Genomic DNA, 25,875 nt, shown 5'->3' with positions numbered 1-25,875 from the left:
GCAGGGTCTGCTCGAAGTTTCTGCCTCTTAAAAAGGACGTTTTTCCTTGCTGCTTTCGCCAAGTGCTTGCTCATGGTGGGACCGGTTGAGTCTCTGAATAATTTCATATGGAGTACGGTCTAGACCTACTCTATTTGAAAAGTGTCCTGGGATAACATAACACATACCAATAAAACTGATTTGAACAGATTTTTTTCCAAACGTAATCTGGGCTGATTATGGTTGATTATTTTTTGTAATCTGATTACGTAATCCCAATTACATGCAATCAGTTACTACCCAACATCATTTACACCGTTAAGTGAAAGTGTTTTGGGAAAAATTGGTTGAAAAAAAAATGACAGACAAATGATTTTTGATCCCTCTTTATTTTTCATGAAACATGAAAAACAGTAATGAGTGACAGCCAGTTTCTGCCCTCTGCCAGGTCAAAGGCATTCACTTACATCCTATTACAGAAACCACGGACAGACACTGAAAGTAATTTCCATTTTTAAAATACAAACTAAACACTAAGTCCAATTCTTCCCTCTATTTCAAAATACCGTATTATGCCAAGCTAACTAATTCAGCAGTAGAAGTAAAGAGGGAATCGAGGAAGACAGAACTATAACAGAGCAGTCGAAGCATTTCACACCAAAGACTTTTCTTCAGACATACTGCAACGCTTCCCAAACACACGTACTTCATGTCACACCATCACATCCGTATCAGGACCATTCGTACTTGCTGCAAGCCTTTAAATTACACATCCACACTGCAGGACTGACTGCTAGAACAAAATAAGGACAGCTCTTTGAAAAAAGGACAGAAAGAAAGAAAGAGTGAAAGAACATGATGCTGCTTATGTATTCCCCCTAACTCACTTACAACTTCTCCTCACAGAACCATGGCACTGAGCTACACTTAAATGTACATTTTTTAAATATAAAGTACACTCGCCATCAGGTTAGTATCCCTTACCAAGTTTCCTTCTGTACCTATGACTAATCAGATGGCGATAAAGGATGCAAGAAGAACTGTGCACTGGAGGTTCCAACTTAATATCAAGATGTCCCTAGTTTTTTGTACATTCACTTTATATTCATTAGATCGCCTGCAAAATATAAGGAGGAATATGTTTCAATTCTTAATATAGAGGGGTGTGGCCAGAAGTGAAACATGCTTTACAGTTTTGACCCCATGAGAGCAGTGCAGCAGCAGTTATTTCACTATTAAATGACCCTTTAAGGAATAAAAAATATAAAGGGAAATTAATAAATGCCTTCAGTTTTACAGGATAAGTTGGTTATTGAAGTTAGTGGCTTAGCTGTTGGCTTAGGAAGTGTAACACTGATAGTATCAAGAAGAGGTCTGTAGTGTAATTTTAAAGACTGAAAACACAAGGAAAACTGAGGTAGCAAAATAGCTACTGTACATGAGCACATGAGTAAAGAGTGTTTCTTCATAAAAAAAAAGACACAGCAAGTGCTTTCCAGATGTTCCATTTTCACACCGAGGCTGGGCACTGTAAAGAATGCTGGTGACTAAGAGATAACACTGTAGGTTCACATCACAAGTGGCTGGGCAGTGATTGGGTTAACAGGATGTGGTACTGAGGTATTCCACTGGAGTGATTTTTGAAGCAGTAAACACTATAAGGAAAAAAAGTGGACTGAATGGCTCAGTTTTGTCCACACAGCAGTAAACAGGTTGCGTTTCACAGAAGTTACAAGAACAGTTATTGAAGATAAACCAGAGTTCTGTTCTACTGACCGGGCTCATTGGGGACATGCAAGTCAGAATGGAGTGTCACTTTGTTGACAAGATGGTTCCATAAAGCAGGTGTTGATCTGAACACTGTATATCATGTTTATCTTTACATTGGAACTACATACTAGTCCCTTGTGTTTTGAGGGGTAAAAGGAGGAAGGGAAAGTGTAGGAAAAAGGCACATCCTCTTCATCTGCAGGACAGAAAGTCATCATTCGGGAGTAGTTTACTGTGGTGGAGGACAGAGAAGCAAAAGTCAATAGTGGTATATATTGTGTGTGTCTGTATGAATACATTTACATATCCCTAGAGTGTATTTAAAACTTAAGTTTAGGAATGTAGACATGATGGCTACAGCCTACTCTACTATGGAATAAATAGTCAAAGGCTCAATACCTTAGCTGGAATTACTGCATTTGCATCCTAAGAAGACGCCGTTTACCCTGAATAGCAGAGTTTAAAATCCATGTTAGAGTGATTTTTGTCCAAGCCCACACTGATTAAGACAAGCTGCAGTGAAAAGTTTATACATATACTTAAGTATCCTGATTATAAAAACTGGTCTCTTCAAGTCTTTGTCAAAATACTGTTTCAGTCTACAACCAAGGCTGGGAAATATGAGAAATGTACTCTTGCCAAGTATATACTGATAAACTTCATGGAATCTTTGATCACCCTGAGATCAGTCTAAAAACATAGTAACATCTAGTACCTCAGAAGCAGTGGCATCGCCATCGTCTGGAGCTGCGATGATCCTACCAGCCATGGGCCCCACTCCCAGCACCATGGGCCGTTTTTCCGCTTTAGGTGTTCCTTCCAGAACCACAACAATGTACTCTCTTTTGGGAGCTTCTGCTGGGGTCTCTGGAGGGGCTACAACCAATTCTTCCACTACAGGGATGGCTATTCCTGCAGCGGGGGCTGCTGCAATTTCTTCCACAACTATGGTAGTGACTGGTTCTTCAACTAGAGCTGTGGAAACATCAGGTTCTATTAATGCAGGGACTTCTTCAGCAACAGGTGCAGCCTCTACTGATGCCAGGGCTTCCTCGGCAACCGATGCGGGGGCTTCCTCGGCAACCGGTTCAGCCTCGGCAACCGGTTCAGCCTCTACAGGTGCGGGGGCTTCCTCAGCAACCGGTGCAGCCTCTGCAACTGGTGCGGGGGCTTCCTCGGCAACCGGTGCAGGGGCTTCCTCGGCAACCGGTGCAGCCTCTACTGGTGCGGGGACTTCCTCGGCAACCGGTGCGGGGCCTCTACTGGTGCGGGGTCTGCCTCGGCAACCGGTGCAGCCTCTACAGGTGCGGGGGCTTCCTCAGCAACCGGTGCAGCCTCCTCGGCAACCGGTGCAGCCTCTACTGGTGCGGGGGCTTCCTCGGCAACCGGTGCAGCCTCTACTGGTGCGGGGGCTTCCTCGGCAACCGGTGCAGCCTCCTCGACAACCGGTGCAGCCTCTACTGGTGCGGGGGGCTTCCTCGGCAACCGGTGCAGCCTCACTCGGCAGCGGGGGCTTCCTCGGCAACCGGTGCGGGGGCTTCCTCGGCAACCGGTGCGGGGGCTTCCTCGGCAACCGGTGCGGCGGCTTCCTCGGCAACCGGTGCGGCGGCTTCCTCGGCAACCGGTGCGGCGGCTTCCTCGGCAACCGGTGCGGCGGCTTCCTCGGCAACCGGTGCTGCCGCTTCCTCGGCAACCGGTGCAGCCTCTACTGGTGCCGGGCTTCCTCGGCAACCGGTGCTGCGCGCTTCCTCGGCAACCGGTGCTGCCTCTACTGGTGCCGGGGCTTCCTCGGCAACCGGTGCAGCCTCTACTGGTGCCGGGGCTTCCTCGGCAACCGGTGCGGCGGCTTCCTCGGCAACCGGTGCTGCCTCTACTGGTGCCGGGGCTTCCTCGGCAACCGGTGCAGCCTGTGCGGGGGGCTTCCTCGGCAACCGGTGCAGCCTCTACTGGTGCCGGGGCTTCCTCGGCAACCGGTGCAGGCCTCTGCAACTGGTGCGGGGGCTTCCTCGGCAACCGGTGCGGGGGTCTCTTCTACTGGTGCAACCTCAACTGGTTCAATTTCTTCAACGGGCTTTGTCTGTACTGGTACCAGGGACTCTTCAACAGTGGGTGCCAACTCTTCCTTTACGTCAGCTATCTTCGGTACCTCTAGAGTAGAGGCAGCTGCCAGCAGCACTGCAACACAAAATCCAGCCACCCAAACATCACTGTTGCTGAAGTTATAGTTTCCCACATTTAGCTTATGCAACTTGAAGTACTTAGCCAAAAGTGATTTTTGGGGCATTTGTGAGGATTTAGCGCCAGCAAATCTGGTGGCTTGTGACTACATGCAGATGCAAGATCAACACCCAGTAGTGGAAGAAGAAATACAACGGGCGTTACAGGAAAGCTGTGTTAGTCAGCTGGAGTATCGATGCAGTGCTACGAATCAACAAAGTTTTATATAAAAAGAGGAAATACACAGCTTCCCACAGAAATTCAACAAAGGCAAAAGCAAAACAGCATACGTATTCAATAATGGGCAGTTTTGGTGAGGTTTGGATTCACTGCTTTACTCTCCAAGAAATAAGTAAATCTGTCTGATAGTGGATTTTTTTTTTAATAAAGATATCTTAAATTTGATTATTAAAAATGTGATGTGAAACAGGATATACTGGTTTGAACATTTTATACTTGAAAAATTACTCTTCATTCCTCTCTGGTGGAATAAAATATAAATCCTCACTCCAGAGACTGGGGATTTTTAACAATACATATGGAAAATACTCTAGCTATATCACGCAAATATACCCATTAAAAGCATATCACCAAAGCAGAGTTTAATGCAGAAAGCAGTGAGGAAATACTGTGGAGAGCTTGATTAAAATACTCACTTAATAAATAAAAGAAGCATGCTTGTCTATAAGTTCACTTAAGACTTAAAAATACATTCAATATGAGGTGTCAATTTTTATCATTTACAGAAGATGGATTCGTACATTTGTGTAGGAACAAAGAGGCTAAAAATGTAATTGTTAAACTGGAATTGAATTATTTAAAAAAAAAAAAGGCATACTACGCAGGATTTGTCCTGTTTCTGTTGGTAAACGCGGCATTAAAAGTTGGCCCCTCCTCCCCAGCTCGAGGGGGGGCCACAGAGAGCACCTTTGGTTGAGCTACATAGAGAATAAATGAGAAGAGTGAGTGACGTTAGTAGCAGTTAGCAGTAGAAATAAAACAGCAGTTTCACAGGGATTACGTTCTAAATCACAAATAAATACGGCCACTCCTCTGCACAACCCTGCAGGAAGGTGCCATATATATATTTCCATTGTGTGTGAATGCAGCTAGACACTGACACGCAGACTTGCAGTTTGTTATGCATCCATTGCACAGACAGGTACCAGAGGAGAGAGATAGATGGACTACCTGGTCGCTCTGTGTTTATAGAACCCCTATCTCACACCCAAAGGTGGACGCCCAGAAACATCCTGCATACAGTAAAATAAGAAAATACAGGCAAGGGCTGCAGGGTCTCTGCAGATATAGACACTTCTAGTGGGTGATGATTGTGAAAGATTGTTTGTTTGAGTCTATACGTTGTTTTTTGGTTTTGTTTTAAAAGGAAAATCCTGCAAGTATGCCTTTAAAAGCTCTAACAGAAATGACCTTAAAACAGACCAATTCAGACAAATTAAAGACGGCAGTAAATCTGTCCGGTTTGATAAAAGCTTTATTGTATGGCTCGATTAATTACCGTAAACTGTTCACAGTGCTCATTATCCAGTTATAAGCAAAATATATATGATCACATATGATTTGAGTCACTCTGCAACCTAATTATTTCTTTGACAGTTTCACATTACATTTAAGGAAAATAGCACACTGCAGCAGTTACAGAGTTTTTACACATCTCATCTTGCTGTAGGGTATACACAACTGTACGACAGTCTGAGGAGAAATAGGCTTCTACCTGCTCTGTGATGACTGGCAAAGTATTACAACATTACAGAGGTTTAAATCAAACAAATACAGTGTCTTGTCAAATCTCATTATATAACATTAGGGGCTTCATGACAAAAAGATACCATTGATAAAGCATTTGAGGGCTGTTGCTTGTTCTCTTGCCACGTCTATTTACTTGCATGTGAATGGTTGAACCGGATTCTAAGGCTTGTGGAATTTCTTACAGGGAGGAGCTTTTAAGTACCGTTAACTGAGCCGAATCAGGGCCAATCTACATGAGTGGTGTTTGTATTGAGAGTGATCACATTTATTTCACCCATAACTGCAAATGAGTGTCACATAAAGACCTCACTGCCACTTTGGAAATGTCTCACTGTGGTGTGCAGCTGTAAATCAAGAGGAACCTGAGGAGGAAATGGCCTTGCTGGTTTTTAACATCTCCAGGCCTCATAATAATCTGAACGAATATAGACATCATACACGGTGATCTAGGCTGCACACAGGAAAAATCTCATGTCATCCTTTGCTTGAACAAACGCTTAATTTGCACAAAGTGCTCCCATTTATACCCACTCCAATAAATACAAGAGAAAATATACAGTTTTAGGAAGACAAGAGAGACTGATGAATATAGGTGAACCCAGGCACCTGAGGAGAAGCAGCTAACCTCTAGTGGTTCTAGACGGTGACTATAAGTTACCAGTTGTATTGTTCCCAGTGTTGTGATGGAGGAGGAAGACCTGCTGTCAGCGGCTCTTTAATTAAAGTGGTTGAAAAAGCCCAGTGTGTGTCTGTTGGTGTATGTGTCTCCCTGTAGTGAATGTGTGGAACCTCAGGCCTCAGAGGCCTCCTCCTCAGATGAAGAAGTCGTACCGTTGCTTTCAGGCTCCTCTGCAGCGACAGCGGCTGGTTCCGCGACAGCCTCAGCAGCCTCCTCAACAGCTTCAGCCACTTGGGCCACTTCTTCTGCGACTGCCTCCACTTCCTGTGCAGCCTCGGCAACCACCTCCGCTGCCTCGGCAACCACCTCAGCGGCCTCTGCGACCACCTCGGCGACTGCCTCCACTACAGTCTCTGCCTCGCCATCAGCAGCAGCAGCGGGATCCTCTTCTGCAACCTCGGCCTCTCCACCGTCCTCCTCAGCTGCCGCAGCCTCATCCTCCTCCTCTCCACCTGGAACACAAGAATTAGAGGAAGAGTATTAACCTGAACTGGTTTGATTCAACACATTGTTGTCCACTACAGTGAGCAGCCTTTTCACTCTACGACCCCCCCCCACCCCACCCACTATTTATGACTGGTGCAGCCACTGTGTGTTTTCTACAGACACATGCAGTTTGAAACGCTGCAGGTAAGATGATAATTACTCTTCTCAAATGTGACATATTTTGATTAATACTTTAAAAGCAGCATTATGAAAGAGCATTAATATATTATCAGTGGCTGGGTTTCCATCCAAATGGTTTGTAAGACAACTTTTTTTTGAATGCACACTATGCTCACAATATATTAGGGCTGTCACTTTTTATTGGAAACTAGAAAAAGGGGCAGCTGTGGCTCAGAGGCAGAGCGGTTTGTCCACTAATTGGAAATGAATTGCTCCTGATGCTGTGCATCGGTGTGTGAATGTGTATGAATGAGTTAGTTTCTGTTCGATGGACTTTACCATCACTGAGTGAATGTGTGTGAAAGGGTGAATGTGGCACGTAGTGTAAAAGCGCTTTGAGTGGTCGGAAGACTAGAAAGGTGCTATACAAGTACAGGCCCATTTACCATTCATGAACATTACAAGGTGGAAAGAAAATTACTATTTTTATCTGGAAATAATCTTACTGAATAACTGAAACTGAATTCTAAATTCCCACACAGTGGTTAACGGGGCCAGCTCGATAAGTCTGTCATGGACTTTCCCCACTGGTTGCTGCTTGTTCATAATGAGTAGACGCGAATATTAGTTACTCCAAATTCTCCGAGTATAGGCGCAGCCCTCTCAGGCCTATCAGTGGGTTCATCCCTCACTCATGCAGCACAGAAGACTTTTAGTCTACATCCAATTACTATGTGGGCCCCATCTTGGTCTGACCTTGTGTATAAAGTGAGCTGAGACAGGACAATCTGACAGCTTTTTCTTCAGCTAATTAAATGAACCAGTGGGGCCCACAGGTTAGAGAATCTGGAGTTACAATAGGTCATTATATTCTGTTTCGTACAGGCTTCGCCCTGTGAGGCTAATGCCCCACTGGGTCTGTCCAGTACCCAACAAGCACAGCCACTTTGCCTGTCCTGGGTCTCTGTGGTTATATGATATTCATTACAATATCTTACACCATCGTTTCAGTCTCTGATTTCCTTGGGAAGTCCGTCTCAAAGATGGACAGTTGGATGGAAACCTAGCTACTAACAGCTAGATTCTCTAGCAGCTTGATCCAGAAGTACTACTTCTAGACAAGCCACTCCAAACCTTACCGCTGCCTCACTTAATATGTCATCTGAAAAAACCCAGAGGCAGCACCATGACTACACAAACTGCATGCAAACTCAAAGACAGGGAGGAACACGACAAAGACGAGAGGGAGGGGAGGGTAGGGGAAAGGGCAGGGGAAGGAGAGGGAGAGGAGTGTGGGTTACGGTGCAAGGTAGAGGGGGTGAAGATGAATCTCGGTTCTTACCATCCAATTAACAAGCAATCAGTTATCTGGAACTCTGACAGTGAGTCCGACAGTGACACAGACACCGAGACAGACCAGGTAGGTTGTGCGTCTTTAATTTTTAACTGAGATACCTCCACCATTTGTTCTACATTAACAGGAATACACCGAGTTGTGGGAGATTGGCCCAGGGGTCAACTATGATTCTTGAGCATCGGCTACTGGGAGTGATAATAGTCGTTAGCAATTCATGATAATGGGCTAAAGGCTAACACTTTGAGCATATATTAAGGTTCTGTTGAGGCTCTGTTACAATGTGGAGGACCTGCTAGTTGTCAGTAAACAGTTGCATTTTTGTAGCATTCAAAACCAGAGTGGTGTTGAAAAATGATGTAGCACATTGTTAAGAGAAAACATTGTCAAAATTGGTTTGTGGATACTTCTGTCAAGTCCATTTATCTTCTTCACAGATTTACACATTAACATTAGCAGCGAGAGGCAAACAAAATGAAGAAAGGAGCACTGAATCAGTATCCTTCAGAGAATTGTCCAGAGGTTTTAGGCCGAGTGGAGGACTCGTTTTCTTTCTTAGCAGTACAGGAGAGAAGGTAAGGAGGAGGAAGAGAGGGGGTTTGTTTTCCCGTTCACATCCAAAGAGTCCAGTTCTAGGACGAATATCCATGCGGCCACAGAGGACCTTAGCTTTACCATTACACTGAAAAGAGTAAAGACACACAGAGTTAGAGAAACGGGAAGAAAGATTGTTTTTTTTTAAACCAAGTTCAGTTTACACAATGTCAATCTAAAGTCAACCACAGAGGCTATGCATGAGAAAGATGGATATGGGCTGCTGGGTGAGGCCAATGGTGAGAGCGCTATGAGAAGAAGCCTTAGTCATGGAGGAAATTGAGACACCAGTTTGGGAGCAGAGATGTCTTCAAATGACTTAAATTTGGTAGTTTTTATTTAAAGCCTAACTACTTCTGCTAACACAAGAGGTATGAAGAGCACACGGAAGAGTAAGAGAGGGAGAGAAAGAAAGGATTAAGTGGTATCAAAGGAGGGGACTGATTTGGAGACCAAGTTTTCTGGCCAGAAGGGTAAAATCAGGAGAGGTGAGAGGTCACATAGGAGGACAGACTTGTAAAAACTGTACCGGTGTAACCAAACCCTGAAGAATATAATGGTACATGTTACATGTACATGTTCCCAAACTAGAAATCCTGCAACATCCTACAGAGGAGGGGGGTTAATTGCAATTATGAAATTTAACTTAAGCCAAAGTTTAGTTCTTAATAATTAGGAAGCATCTAAATAACTTATAGCATCCTTTTTAGGGATGTCACGAGAATCGATACTTCAGCACCAAGTCGATGCCAAAATTCTTAAAACATGATGGTACTGGTTTTTCTACAGTACTGTAGGTACCGGGGGGAGTCCATGGGATTTATTGGGGATTATTATTTGTTTTTTACCATGGTATCAAATCATGGAATTTTGCTGGTATTGGTATAGACTACTAAATTTCTGGTATCGTGACATCCCTAGTCCTTTCAGTTCATTGTTCATCTGCACTCTGTGTGTGTGACGGTTGCATTAATAGTCCTTAACAAATTTTCCCCCGCCGCCCAAAAAAAAAAAAAAACGTTCCTACGAACCTTGCTGCGCTGTTTTTTGTAATATAGTACATAGTGTTTTCAGTAAGTATGTTGTTAATGCTTAAGGATTTGCATATAAAATAAAATGCTGAGGATATCATGTATCCGAGACAAGGCCCCCGGATATGGCACTAGGATTTCATGTTTATAGTGTTAACACATCTCTAAGCATAAAGGGTCTACTATGCATTGCATGGCCCTCCATTAGTCTGCCTCTGAAACAGTTTTTGGAGTATTTAACTTTTTTGCAAGAATATCTTGAGTATCAAGAGACTATGGTCATTTCAGTTCTTTGACAGCCCATATAACTACAGTGTTACCTCAGGTTAAACCACAGACCTTTATGAATGCAATTTCAGACCTATTTTATGTCCATACTGGCAAAAAAAGTGCAAAGATGAAGGAACTGGTCCAATGTGTGTTCCACATTGTGTTCCATGATCAATTAAAAACAATCTCTAAAAACACTTTTAAAAAAGACTCCACAAGGTTAACTTCATTAAACAAATCCACTTTTAAGGCCTAAAATTCTGATCGCGACAGTATCCAACTATAACCATTAACAATTTCCCTTCTTAATTTTAGTTTACATATGGTATAGCAATTATACAATAGCTTGTCATCTTTAATATCCCTTATTTTATATTCATATTTATATTGTATTTGACTGTGACGGCTGTGACTACTGGCTGGTTGCAATCCCATAACTTCCATTTTAGGTATAGGCAGCTCTTAATGATGATAACAATGATCTTAATTTCTGTGTACAACATTCGGTTAATTTCCTTCACCATCTAATCTTGGAAGTGCTCAAATGTTTAGTGATTAGTGTGATCAGGAGTGAAATTACTACAAGCACAATCAAACCCATGCCAAATTTCCTTGAACCCAGGTCAACATTTCGGTGAAGCATTCAGAAAGTTCTCAGGCAGTGATCATGAATGAAAGCGAAATATCTGAGGACAACTCACCCTCTTCATCGCCCTGGCCTGCAAGCAAACAGAAACATCAGTGTAAGTTTCACATAGAAACAAGCACAGCAACAGTAGGCAGATCAGTTCAAACGGTTCATCTTGATACCAGCAGTGAGCCCGACTCTGCATAAGCCAAATTGTTTACATAGTGGGTTTATCTCCTTGCATGCATTAGTGACTGTACACAGTGATTGTGCTGCTGATGATCAGTACACTGCCAAATAGGATGCTCTATTCAAAATTGGATCATCTAGATAATCTACAATAGAAAATGGTAGTTGAGAGTCTGCCATCCAGAACAAACCATCAGTGATCACAAACAATGATAATGTTCAAACAGCATGCACACAGTCGGGTGCTGGGGCGGAGGAGGTTTGTGTTTTGAGGAAATGAGTTTGTGTTAAGGAGGAAAGGGGGCTTATAACAGGGGCGTTTGATTGGCTAATCTGGCAGAGCTAAGATATATACTGGTTTGGATCCAAGATGCATTTTTGAGTATGCATCTCTCCGAGACAATCCAATATGCATTTAGATACATGGGCTACAATACTTCACTCTACTGCACTGCACTGTAAATCGTGTGGCCGTTGTCAGAGGGTTTGTTAACCTAGCGACCTCGCGAGCCATGCTGTATTAACGTTACTGACGTCGCTCTGGTTGGGAGACCCTGGGGTTGACCTTTTACCTTTCACGAGAGTGGAGACGCCGTTAGCTGCAAAGCTTGACCCCTACTTTTTTTCCCCATGTCTACTATTGTTCATTATGACAACATTCTATGGATCCGTGTTGGGGCTGATCCAGGCACATTTTAATGGATCGGCATTGATTAAAGCATAAATCAGATACAAAACGGATCCTCTTTACTCTGCTGTGTTTTGTCCCATTTAGCCTGCTAGTGTTGCAGCGCTGCTCTGCGTTACTACAGTGCAGCACTTCATAACTTATTTGGGTGCACTGTGAGTTCAGACTCTGAGATGGCAAAATACCCAGATTGGCTAAGCTACAATATAATTATGATTATCAAAGAGCAGTGTACAAAACAGTTAGCAAGTTTCTTTTAGCAGGCACTGACAGCCGCTGTCACTGCCTGCAGCGGATCATATGAGCTGGCACTAACTGATGTTAATTTAGTGAGTGACTTGATGACAGAACTAAATTACACTGGTCTGTTGTCTGCTTTGTGTGCTCTCTGCAGAAGATCATCTCTGTGAGGGAGGAAGCTCCACTCTGTACAATCAGAACACAGTGTTTCTGTAGTTTAACAAACAGCACTTCTCTCTAGAAGATTGTCACTTTATCCCACTTCTTTTTTCATACATACATCAGAATTTTAGTCCAAGAATTAAATATTCTACAACAAAACCAGAAAACATTCACAACTGTGAATTTACAAAAGAAAAAAAAAAAAAAAAAAAAAAATATATATATATATATATATATATATATATATATATATATATATATATAAAAATAACAACAACAATAATAATAGTCAAAATTAGCACCAATTAATTTTCCATTCTATTCTTTACAAAAACAACAAGTCAAACTGCTGCATGAATGGAAACACTCCACCAGAAACAATTTCCAATAAATATTTCAAACTGATAAACTAGTCTGATGTAGTCCTGGCACTGTGAACATGTGAACTGGTCTGACTGTTGGCCTCTTTAGCACTCCAGCAGGATTCTAAGATGCTGGTAAAAGTACACAGGCTGGACAGCATGGCCACCCTACCAACACACGGTGGTCAGACTGAGCAGAGTGTCTTCATTCATGCGTTGGGTCAGTGACGTTCCCTTGCTGCTGAAATAAGCAGAGGATAATCTGGGACTGTCCCACAATCCTTTGCTTGGGGAGAAGTCAAATCTTTTAGCTCACGATGAGGCAGAGCAGCAAAACGGGGCTACATGTCAATTCAAGAAAGACGACACATTTGACAGATGGTTGTGGCGGTTAGTGAGCTTTAAATGATCAGAGCGGACGAATGAAACGCGTGCTTGTTGTCCTCTGAATCCTCAGCTCGACTTTAGCCCATAATATACTTAGACTTCCATTATGTATTTACAATTAGATCTGCACCTCTTGGAAAAGACTCTAAAACAAACAATTTTTCCTCTCCCCTTTCTTAATGTTAATCACATATCTTGCACTATCAATAAAAACAAATGCATAAATAAAAACCACCAAAAAATAAAAAATAAAATCATAGAAAGAACAGGAGCTAAAGACCAGACAGAAGTGCTTTTAATCTTTACCATATGTATGATGCTCATTTCTATTACAAAGCAATAAGTAAGTGTTTAATATTGATTAAGTATTGCTTGATTTAATCAAATGGTTTTATTTTTCATCCACCATGTTTGTTGGTCCTGATTTCAGCACCAGGAGCTGTCCACAGAATGAGCCATTAGGCCTGGTGCACAACAAGCACAGTATTGTTGGTTCCTCCACATGGGAGTAGTAATTATTTGTTACAGTCTGTTACTGAGTCATTGGATTTAATATGGCTGTGGATTTTACCTTCTGTCTGGAGGAGGTGTTTTTATGTCTTCAATTTGAGAATTTGTCCATTAAGCCATTCAGTAGACTAAATAATTACATCAGAACAGTTTCCTCTTTGCCAACCACTATGCTAGATGGTTTAATAACAGCATCGGCATACAACTACAGATGGCTTGATTCCACATTTTCAATTCCAATACCGCAACAAATTATTATTGTACTACTGTTCTCTGCAGGTTCAAACAGGTTCAATTTTAGACTATAAAGGACTATTTCACATCCACACTGGAAAAAAAAACTACAGAGGATATGAAGGAAAATGGGTATTGGTTCCATGTTGGTTAGTAGTTGTAAAAATTCCCAACCCACATGCAAGACTGAAAACTTTATTCATGTAATGTTAACTTCATTCTGATCAGAATTAACATTAATTAATGCAGCCGATATTATTTTTCCATTTGTCATTTTAACCAGCAAAAATGGCCAACGCTGCTGGCCAACAGAGACATTTTTTTTGTTTTTGATTGTTGATTAGTTTGCGTTGGAGCTTCAAATGAAAAAGTCGTAGAAGCGGATCTAAAATAAAAGCGGCTATCAGAATCAAACCCTGCTTTTATAGCCTATATTACCTTTAAATGACACTGCTGTATATATTTGTGACACTGCTTTGTGACACTGCTGTATATATTTTTTGTTGTCCTGTGCAATTATATTATTTCTACGCCATACCACTACCTCCTGCTGTGCAATGTTCCATATCAATCACATCTGTATATTAAAAAGCTGTATATAGTGTACATATAACTCTTATTTTTCTATTATATCTTTTATTTGTTCTATTCCAATTTTATTCAGTGTATTTCCTCATTTTGTTGTGTTGTATCAGGAGCTTCTGTAGCAAGTGAATTTCCCCACTTTATTGGGATCAATAAAGTGTTATTGTAGCTTCACACATTATGAGCGAGTGGTAGTGAGGAAGACTTACTCTTGGGTGGCCATGGTTTAGGTGTCCACTCTGTCTTGGGTCTGGCCCGGATTTCTGCCACGCGTTCATTGTACCTGGTACTGTCGCCGGTCACAGTGCTGTACGCCTGTGGGGAGAGGACAAAGTCTGACATCTGGTTCATTTCTCATTCCTCAAACAGAAAGCTTCACCGATATTGCAATGAAGTCATTTCATAAGATCGACTCGTTTGTTGGAACTGGGGGTTTAACCCTTTGCTGAGGACACATCGTTAGCATTCTGGACCTTGCTTAGTGTTAGCATCATCAAATGTGTTGAAGCTGAACTGCTGAATATAACTTACATATGTGATACCACCAGCAAAGGCCGCACCACACAGCAAGGCGTAGACTATGTTCTCCCCAGACCCACCAGGGACTGATGACATCTGCCGCCGCTGCACAACTGGAAAGAGTTCAAAAGTCACAGGTTATTTGATAACAAAAATATGAAAATTTCTCAAATACTGCACCATTGTAAATGGTAAATGGACCTGTACTTGTATAGCGCCTTTCTAGTCTTCTGACCACTCAAAGCGCTTTTACACTACGTGCCACATTCACCCTTTCACACATGGTAAACAGAACAGAAACTAACATTCATACACATTCACACACCAGTGCACGGCATCAGGAGCAATTTGGGGTTCAGTATCTTGCTCAAAGATACTTGGACATGTGGCGGGAGGAGCCGGGGATCGAACCAACAACCTTCTGATTAGTGGACGACCCACTCTGCCTCTGAGCCGCCCGTGTATCAGCAAGTAAGTGGAGTGATCCAATACCACATAATTGATTAGCCCATAAACTGACTCTGCCACTTCCCAGCAGTGTCCTGTTCTATTTTGTAAATGCACATGCATCAGATCGGTACTTGGTATCAGCCAATGCGCGAAGTTCAGGTATCAGAATCAGTCCCCACTTATCGATGAGCCTGGGTGGGCAGACCCTCGTGGCTTTGATAAGATCCTGCAGGACAGAAATAATGTGCCACACAAGCCCATAAGCCTCAGCTCTCTCAGTGTGAAAGGGATTGGAAGCACGCTAAGACGCTTTACTGGCCTCATGCCTCCTGCTGATTGGCTTTAGCACCAAATAGATTTAGATTGCCAAAAATATGCCTGTCAGTGCGTGTTTGACGCCTGCAAGGTGATCCACACCCTGGGAAAGAAAAGACAGAGTTGGGTTATGCTCACTGTTAAACACTGCAGTTCAGGTAATAGAGTGGTGGGAGGAAAACTCTGATCAACTAGTCGCAGTCGGAGCAGACATCATACCCCGTTTTATTTGACTCAGCAAAAGCTTTGTTTTACTTTGGCACAACATTTAGCGACACTAAAGAAAATGCAGGCCAGCAAGCTTTGTTTACTATGAACAAACTTGGACTGGAGTCAAAACCTCTTACATCAGCATTCCTTTAAACCCTGTGCACACACCAGAGAATCACTCTTCCAACAAACAACGTGCATCTGAACACAGTATGCAGCCGTTTGGTGTAGAGAACTTGGCTGTCCAAAGGAAACCGCAGTGTATCCACAAAAAAAAGAACATTGGAGTCCACCATGTTGAACCACCATATTTCTCTTACCAAAACATTGGCTCTAGATAAGGCCTTAAGCATTTTTTGCGCAGGAGTTTCTCCTACACACTTCGCTTGTTCTCTTTCCCAGGTCATCAAATACAGATGCGAGTGGTTTTCAGTTTTCAGAGTCTGTAACTCAACAGCTAGATGGTAAATGGTAAAAAGGACTACTTATATAGCACCTTCCGACCACTCAAAGCTCTTTGCCTTTGCCAAAGCCCACCGAACAGAATCTCACTCAGTCTTCTACCCTCAGTTGTGCATGAACTACAGGTTAGAAACAAGAGCGAAATTTGTCGGTTATCGGTTGTTGGTCTGGGCCATGACGAGCAAGTGATTATTGGTATTGGCTGAAGACATCCATATCACCACCAGCTGTACAATATCCCTACAGCACCCAAATGAATTCCCTTTCTAAAATAGATAATGAATGCCTTTCAATTGTGAACTCAGAGAAACACTGTCAAATTAACCCGTTGTTCTTGTAGAAGTTGAGTATTGTCGTGTTGCCCCTCATGTTGAGGGCATTAACCTCATATTCTCAGGAACTAATCCGGTGTCCAGGGCTGACATGACCCTGTTATTTATACCGGCTAATCGGCTCAAGTCCTAGGTATGAGTTGGAGGGATAAGTGGTGAAACTTCATGACCAGTGGAGGAGAAGCAGTTCAAGAAGTCACAGGATTAGAGCATGATAGCCTTCTCCGGTTAAGTGGGACCACTGAAGTGGAGGAGAGGCTGCAATGTCAGGGTCTGGTGTCCAGCAATATTTGTCTGATCTCTGAATGGAGGTTGGGAATGGAGTGGACTTTGAGGTAATCTCTTAAGAGGCCCCCAGTAGTGCCTGGCAGCAAGACAACAAGCAAGCCCAGGGTGGGAAGGCATGTCATGCTACCATCTTTTTTAGGCCTGGGCTTGGTCAGGAATCCAAGATGTTTCCTGAAGCAGTCAGGACACAGCCAGCCAGAGCGGGTGCAGCCGAGCACACATTTAGGAGGATCTATTGGTAGTAATGGAATATAACAATAGGTATGTTTTCATTAGTGTATAATCACCTGGTTTTTTTTAACCTTACTACAATGAGCAATTTTTTAATAAAGTGGGAGCAGATCCTTTTCGCTGCCATTGTAGTTTCTCCTACACGCTTGCAACGGTGTAGGAGAAATGCACTCAATCCTACACACTGCACCTTTAAAAAGGCCCCCTCCAGTCAAAAATCTGTGTTTCTTTAGAAATTAACATTTGCATATTCATCGATTCTGGAATTTTTAAAAGGCAGTAGGAGTAGATGTCTTTAAAGGATTTTAATGTGGGAATTACACTTACACAAAAAACACATCTTGATACCCCTTGAGCCACAAAAAATTAAAAAAATATAAAATTAAGAAATTAAAAATTAAAATAATAATGATAAAAATATCAGTATGTCCATATTTGTTTGTTTGAAATAGGGACTGCACCCAGTAATATGTGTAAAATATGATAGAAAATCCTATTCGCAACCTTTCCTCTGCCTGTCTGAATGCCTCATCAGCTCTGGGCCGATAGAGAAAGCGCCCCCAGGAGGCGGGTCTATGTAGCAGTTAAGCCAATTGCTAATTTAAGATATGAATGTATGACAATGATAAAATTCAGCCAATCAGCGTCCTTAAATCGAATCCAAGAAGGGTGATTATTTTATCGCCCCAAGCTCGCCCCTGATAAAATAAGGACCGGGCTATAGGGGCGCCATTTTTACTAGACGACAATGGCGAGCGCGAACGATACTCCTCCAAGACCAAGACCCAACCCTAACTCAGTGAAATCTCTCCTCCAAGATCCGTTTGAGAGGAGAACTTTGTCGGAGAAAGTTGGGGTGAAAGAGCTGGGCCCAGATCAACCTGAGCTCTCAATCAGACAGCAGGCTAGCGAGAGAGGGAAGCAGTATATGGCGGCGGCTTCTCCCGTAGCCGGTACACCGGGAAGGCTTGGCTAGCTGGGTGCACTCATGCTAATGCTGTATTTTGCTTTCCGTGCTTGCTTTTTAAAACAACGGGGACAGATCCAGCATGGACAGTTACCGGAGTGAGGGATATGAAGCACCTGTCAGAGAAACTAAAGTAACACGAGAACACCAGGGCACACATGGATAACGCTGTAAAGCTAGCCATATTAGGAAGGGTGAACATCGCTACGCAGCTGGATGACGGCCACAGGATTGCGGTGAGGAAACATAATGAGGAGGTGGATAAAAACAGCCACATTTTATCCAGAATTATAGATTGTGTGAAGTTTTGTGGGATTTTTGAGTTGGCCTTGCGTGGGCATGACGAGACTGACTCGGACTCCTCGGACAACCCCCCCCATTTTCCGGGGCTTGGTGGATTTTATTGCCTGCCTTGACAGTGTGCTGGAGGAGCACCTGAAGACAGCTACCAGCTGCAGCCAGCTAGCAGGATAGCATTGAGCAGCATTGTGGCTAGCAAACATGTCCGCTGTGTGGAAATACTTTACACTGGAAACACCGCAGAGCAAGACAGCAAAATGCAATGTTTGCAAAGCCGTAATTCAGAGACGCGGAAGCGCCCTCGCGTCGTACAACACTACGAACACAATCAAACATTTAAAAAAAGCACCACACGAAACAGCACGAGGATTTTTTAGGCGAGCTGTCAGAAATCACTTCTGGAGTCATTCCAAAAACAAGGTAAACTCCAGGCAGACAACGGGAAAGCTAAAGGGATTACCGAGTGTGTGTGTGTGTGTGTGTGTGTGTGTGTGTGTCTGCGCGCACAAGATGTTTACAGTTATTGCACTTTTCTTATATTTCAGATAATTGACATTTAAAAAGCTTGATTTATTGATACTACAAGAGCCAGTGTACTTGATTTGTGCTGCTCAGATGCACACTGTTTTATTGATAGTGTGTGTGTAAGATGTTTACACTTATTGCACTTTTCTTATATTTAAAGACTCAAATATTTGACATTTTGGGAATTTAATAAATATTGAGATGACAATACATTTGAAACCCTTACAGTTGCATATTTGTTTTCAGAATGGGATTTTTCCTGTTAACAGGATTTCCTGTTTTTCTGACTTCATACTTACCTCAAGTTGCCTTTTGGGACATACATACATACATACATACATACATATCATACTTGCCTGTTGAGGAGTTTATTTCAGCCTCATATAAAATCAACAATAATGATAATGATAATATTAAAGCAAACAGAGCTCTGGTATCGGAATAGTATCGGTATCGGCCAATATCAAAATTCAGGTATCGGGATCGGATCGGAAGTGAAAACATGTGGATCGGTGCATCCCTAAATGAAGTACTCAATTGGTATCGGTATCGTGTTAAGGGTACTGGTATTGGTACTGGTATCGAACATTTTTAAATGATACCCAGCCCTACTGACTATTTCACTGAGCACTGGTGTCCTGCAGTTTGTGTTAAATTGTATTGCGATGGTTACAGAAACAAAAAAGTATGGCACAGTCCCACCGAGAATATTTTTCCCCAGCCGCCACTGGCCAACACACTTTCAGCCAAACATGACGTCTGAATGCAAAAGTCAAAGTCCTTACTTAACCTGTCTGAAACCCGAGCTAACCGGACAGACAGCCAGCTGACACCGTTAGCCAGAATAACCGCTTGGACTCAAGGTTGGAAGTATCACCAAGGTAGGTAGTGAAAAAGCCTTTTGTCCTTCAAATTTGTAACATTTTGGCTCCTACATGAAACACGACTGTTTTCTATGGAGGCCCATTTTCATCAGCTTTGACCAGTCAGTATACTGAGAAAGCTATACTGACTTAGTATCTCAAAAGAATGACTCTCTCAGATACCGAGTCACTGTTGAGAAGGTTTCTCATTCTAATGACTTACCAGAATCCCTTTTTTCCGTCACACTGGCGGAAATGGGCCTCCATAGCGTTTCCATGGCTCACTCACGGTTGTGTAAGGTCATCAGACAGGAAGAGAAGCTGCCGGTGGCACGGTGCCGTTCAGCAACCGTAGGGGTGTCGGGTAGCTAGCTCGTGCCTCTCTACTCTTTACATTGGACCACCGTCACACGCGCACACCACGTGACGCACAGCGGCAACCATGTTTCCACACCAACTTTCCCCACAGTGTGCTGAAGGTCATATACAATGTATACCTGCTGTACGTTAACGTTTTAAACCAACACACAATTCAATGAACGTAGCTTCAGAGAATTAAACGTGTACGTGGTTCGTTAGTATTAACGGTTCGCCACACACTGCTTTAAAATGTACCGTCATATAGAAAGTATGGACACAGGCTGACAGACGGAGGATTACACATCCTCCGCTCTGCCTAACACTGGCGGCGGACACAGAGAGCGGTCGCTCAGTGTCCTTATCAAACAGTCCAACCGGGACTCACGGTATACCTAACGTTATCTCCACGAGGAGCAGCCTGAATGTACGCTCAAATGAATGACACCATTTAAACACCATAGATTAAAGTGCACACCAAAGCCGTGTCATCCCAAATTCACTTGACCTTCACACCCCAGTGGCAGCCATGGTGATCCTGCGGCTCGAGGATGCAGCTATGCGGAGACATTGACACGAGGACAGAGTGTACTATTCCAGCGACCACACATCGCCACACAGGCAACGTCACATTCTAGCGCAGAGGGGTGGTGGAGAAAGGGAAAACATTCGGGTTCGGGTTCTGGTTCTGGCTGATCGAACTCACCATCCCGGGGCAACCTATAGGCTGCTGTCCGTGCCAAAGGCCCACACCTTTGCCAGGCCGCTCTGCAGGAAAACATCGCTGCTCTCCGGGGCTACGAAGGGAATGCTGCAGCTTCAGCAAACGCTGGATGAATGGCTGCTCCGGTCGGCTCAGAGCAACGTGCGAGGAGGCGGAGGACGGCCCTGCCCCCCTGTTGTGCAATTTATGTTACACTGTAACGTTGTATGGGGGGTGGTTAATGCCACAGTCAGGAGGAAGATGGCAGGTATGAGGAGTTGTTAGAACCCTGGAAGAGAAGGAGACTGAATATTTATTTATTTATTTATTTATTTATTTATTCAGTGCCACAGAGAAACATAATGTACAAGGAGCTGTTAGAACCCTGGAGGAGGTTGAAGAAGATTTAATATGTACTTATTTACTTACTTATTGCAACACAGAACCAGCAAAGTGGCATGTATGAGGAGTCGTTAGAACCCCTGAAAGAGAAGGAGATTTTATTTTTTTATTTACATACAAAAACAAACTGAACCGAAATAGACTGAAACAAAATTAAAATCAGAATCAGAAACAGAAATACTTTAATAATCCCAGGGGCAAATTACTCTCATTACAACTCCAGATATACATACAACATATATACATACAACATATAATACATTAAGAACATAATATAAATATATATATATTTATATATATACACACAAGGTAAAATGTACAGTTTTGAAATGTGCAAAAAGTGCAACAATGATATTCCGTTGTTTGAGTTACAGAGAGGGGGTGTCTGACTCTCTGAGGGAGGCGTTGTAGAGATTGATGACCACAGGCAGGAATGATTTCCTGTGACGCTCTGTAGTGCATCTGGGTGAGAGGAGTCTTCTGCTGAAGGTTCTCCTCTGCTGGGCCAGTGTGTCGTAGAGAGGGTGAGAGACATTGTCCAAGATATAAAGGAAAAGCAAATTAACTAATGAAATGAATTCAAAGGGGCTAGAACTTTTTTAGTGAATCATATTCCTCTAGCATACTAAAAAGTTTCACTGCATTTTTACCTTTCATGACTTTCAGAACTTTGACATAAGAAAGACTCTCATTAGCAAATACATCCTCTGCTGGGCTTTTGGGGTCCGGGGTGATTATGGGGGGAGTTGTAATCAGCAACTACACCACTAGACGCCACTAAATTCCAAACATTGGACCTTTAGGACACTTTTGCATTGGCTTCACTTTTCAGACCCAGAAGCTATGACCACTATTTAAACAGTCTATGACCCAACTTTCCTTAAGTTACCACTCTTTTCTACAAATGCAACACGTGCTGAATACCTGGTCAAATTTAGTATGTAATATACTATTGGGACAATGTTTTACACTTCCTACATTTTGTGCGCAGAGCAACTGGCAGGAGTATTCCAGCATCTGTTTGACCTCTCCCTGAGGTTGAATAAGGTGCAGAAGATCTGGAAGACTTCCTGCTTAGTTCCTGTTCCCAAAAAAGGAAGAACCAGCGCTCTCAATGTCTACAGGCCTGTAGCTTTTACGTCACATGTCATGGTGACCTTTGAGAGACTGGTTCTGCAGCACCTCAGACTGCTGGTACACGACTGTCTGGACATTATCTACCTGCTTCACAGAGCTTACACCCACCTGGACAAGGCACAGAGCACCGTGAGGATCATGTTCTTCGACTTGTCCAGTGCCTTTGACACCATCCAGTTTCTCAGGCTGGCAGAGAAGCACTCTGTGATGCAGGTGGATCAGGACCTTGTAGCCTTGTTTACAGACTACCTCACTGACAGAACACAGTATGTCAGACTGCACAGCTGCTTGTCAGACGTGGTGACGAGCAGCACTGGCACACCCCATTAACTGTACTGTCACCGTTCCTGTTCACCCTCTACACCTCTGACTTCTGCTTCAACTCCGGAGCGTGCCACCTACAGAAGTTCTCTGATACCTCCTCCATTGTCGGCTGTATCTCAGATGATAGGGAGGAGGAGTACAGAGACCTGACCCAGAACTTCGTTGAACAGAAACGACCTGTAGCTCAACACAGGGAAAACCAAGGAGCTGGTGGTGGACTTCAGCCGCAGCAAGACCCGCAGAGGGTAGAGATGGTGACACCTACAAGTCCCTGGGGGTGACACTCAACAACAAACTGGACTGGACGGATCACACTGAGGCCCTCTACAGGAAAGGACAGAGCAGGCTGTTCTTTCTGAGGAGGCTCAGGTCATTCAACGTGTGCACTCGGATTACTACAGATGTTCTACCAGTCTGTAGTGGCCAGTAGAGGTGTGAATTGTCACTGATCTCCCGATTCGATTCGATTCGATTCCTCGATGCATCACGATGTGTCAAATACATTTTTGACGGAATGCATTAAGATACTGTATAGTTCAATATAATACAGTTTTCTATATTACTCCATATGGTTGTTTTCATCCAAAAACACAAGTAGTAAGATATAAACAATCTTTTTTATTTAACAGTCTGAACACAGCAGACAGCACACACACACAACACACACACACACACACACACACACACACACACACACACACACTTCATAGCTTTTTAAACATTCTGCAGTGCTCTAATTCTTAATACATTGGATACATAAAACTACAGCACTGAGCACATGGCACTTCCTGAATGTGCAAAGCATAACAACCAGTCAGAGACTAAGAGACAAATGTTTTACTGTGTTACTGCAAAGAGCCACATCATACACACTTTTCACACAGTCCATATAACAGTGCCATGCCATGCCTGTTGTCATCTTTCACCAATACCAACTTTAATGGTGTCAGATTCACACTCCTTACCATCTCACTATCACTAATATAATATACAAACATCCTCCCTCACTGGTGGTGTAGTGGTTAGGATTTGGCGCGCTCACCGTCGCAGCCCTGGTTCGATACACGTCCAATTCCAAAATAAAAGCCACTTCACTCTAGCTCTAGCTAGGCTAAGCGAGCTAGCTACACGCGAGAGGTCTCTTTAGTACAGCTGGTGAGGGAACAGTGGTTACCGACGGAGGAGTCAAGCCTTCGTTGCCTCCGTCATGGCGCCATGGTGGGTGTGAAGTTCACATCAATGCCGATCAGAGGTGAAGCCGATTAATGTCGGGTGTTAACGAGTTTACATAGGTTTTTTGGGCAGTGTGAAAGGGGCTATACACAACAAACAACAAAATTCGATATGAACGAAAGAGAATCTTGACGAATGACGTCAGGTAAATGAGACCCGGATGAGACTAGAGTCTATCATAGGTCTAGATGAAACGGGAGAAGGTTATTTTTCATTTGAATGTTTATGCCGAGGCCGGAAAATTAACGAGCGACATCATTGCATGCTAATCGATTACGGTCGGCCACTGCATCGATGCAGCATCGTCCATGTCTGCATCGCGATGCATCGATTATTTGATTAATTTCAACACCTCTAGTGGCCAGTGCCCTCTTCTTTGCTGGTGTGTGCTGGGGAGGAGGCATCGGGACTTGTGGTGCCTCTCTACGGTGAGCTGAGGCAGCTCAGGAGCACTTTCAGCCACAGACTGATCCAGCCTCGAGCCTCAAAGCGTTTGTACCGGCCATCAGACTCCACAACGCCACAGCACCCAGTACCTCCAACCCCGCTGACCCGCTGACTAAGACCGGTTTAACTCCAACCTACAAACTTTTAATATTAAGTAATCAATTAATTAATTAATATTAATATTTATCTTTAAATTGCACATATACAGTTTATTTTTTTAGTCAAAGCTGCTCAGAATATTTTGCACACCATTTTACTGCATATTGCATATAGTGTATATATTTTTCATTTATAGTCCATATTTTCTAATATTCTTTTTTTGTGATTCTTATTGTACCTCCACTTCTGTTCTCTTTGCACTACATTGCCCTATGCTGCTGTGTAGAATTTGAATTTATCCTATGGGGGATCAATAAAGGTACATCTTATCTTCCTATATCCACTTTTACAACGTGTGTAGGATGTGTAGAAGATACTATGGTGGCCGGGAAACTCTCAAAACTCAGCTCATTCTAAGATAACAAAAACACAACGAGTCTCATTTGCAGGTGATTATACACTAATGAAAATAAATGTTATACATTGGACCTATACAATTACCCTACAGCATGTCATCTTATAAATGACCTCTCCTGCTTCTTCTCCTTTATGGCACTGATCACCCTCTATACATCATGGTGACTTTCATCCTCCCCATACAGAAGCACAGAAGGTCACTTCAGACAACATGTGGACACAATATTCTATCTTCAGGCTCAAATGTGTTGCTGCTGTCGATTATTTATATGTGACTTATTGATATAACTGTTGTCCTCATGGTTAGCTACAGCTCTGTATACTGTCTTTAGGTCTATCTTAGTAAAACATTTCTAATTCCACATTTACAAACTAAACATTCACAGCAATCATTTCTAAGTGGACAGTTTGGTGCTGCCCTCTATCAGAGAGATGTCCTTTAACGTAGTGATACACAATGACAATATTTACAATGTTCAATAATGTCCTTTGGCTGTTCTTTGGGAAGTCAGCATATCAGTGACCTGTGCAGTGCGCAGAAGCACTGACACTCGATTTCTGACCTCTGCAGGGCTGCTGTGCCTGGATCTGCCGCTTGGCTAAAATGTGTGAGGACAACAAACGTTAAAAGGTTGACCATGAAAACAGGCAATTCAGTGAAAAATGGACATGTGAATTGGCTTTCATTTTGCCAGCTCATACCAACACGAAACCACTGTGTTCAATTTCCCAAACAATAAAAGCTGGATGCTAGGTTGCTAATATCGGGGGCCATCACAAATTCTTCAGTGCAGCGAAGTCTGATAGCACCGGAAGAAAAGAAAGAGTATGAGTTTATAATGCCACAGCAACAACCCCAATGTTCATTTTAGCTGATAAATATTATTATGTGTTTACTGACTAAGTAAACTGAGTATTCCTCCTCGAAATAAAAAATATAAGCAATCTTTCTGAGAAATGTAAGAATCAATGTCTATAAATGTTCTGCCTCTCGAGCTGGGGCCTTCTGCTCCCTGTGTATGCACTGTATATGCAATGG

The 25,875-nt window shown here is 43.0% G+C and overlaps 1 protein-coding gene across 2 annotated transcripts; it reads right to left on the bottom strand.

Moving 5' to 3' along the window:
- Positions 1–349: 349 nt before the first annotated feature.
- mgarpa (mitochondria localized glutamic acid rich protein a) lies at positions 350–20,974 on the bottom strand. Of its 2 annotated transcripts, XM_051421236.1 has the most exons (13): positions 20,781–20,974; positions 14,787–14,887; positions 14,465–14,570; positions 10,972–10,989; positions 6,568–6,867; positions 3,746–3,924; positions 3,691–3,702; positions 3,561–3,656; positions 3,258–3,434; positions 3,054–3,180; positions 2,465–2,868; positions 2,149–2,195; positions 350–1,981 (listed from the first exon to the last, which is right to left on the bottom strand). In XM_051421236.1, exons 1-12 carry the CDS (start codon positions 20,854–20,856, stop codon positions 2,160–2,162), a joined length of 1,632 nt encoding a protein of 543 aa, XP_051277196.1. In that variant the 5' UTR covers positions 20,857–20,974; the 3' UTR covers positions 350–1,981; positions 2,149–2,159. The 2 variants fall into 2 exon arrangements, with proteins under 2 accessions (XP_051277196.1, XP_051277197.1); XM_051421237.1 differs by lacking the exons at positions 350–1,981; positions 2,149–2,195; positions 2,465–2,868; ... (4 more) ...; positions 3,746–3,924; positions 6,568–6,867 and adding an exon at positions 8,443–9,057 and having other exon boundaries at positions 20,781–20,952.
- Between the last annotated feature and the right edge of the window lie 4,901 nt (positions 20,975–25,875).

The sequence above is a fragment of the Dicentrarchus labrax genome, unplaced genomic scaffold, assembly GCF_905237075.1.
Source record: "Dicentrarchus labrax unplaced genomic scaffold, dlabrax2021, whole genome shotgun sequence".
Lineage (NCBI taxonomy): Eukaryota > Metazoa > Chordata > Actinopteri > Moronidae > Dicentrarchus > Dicentrarchus labrax.
Note: the sequence above shows the minus strand (reverse complement) of the source record. Positions and strands in the feature narration are given on the sequence as shown.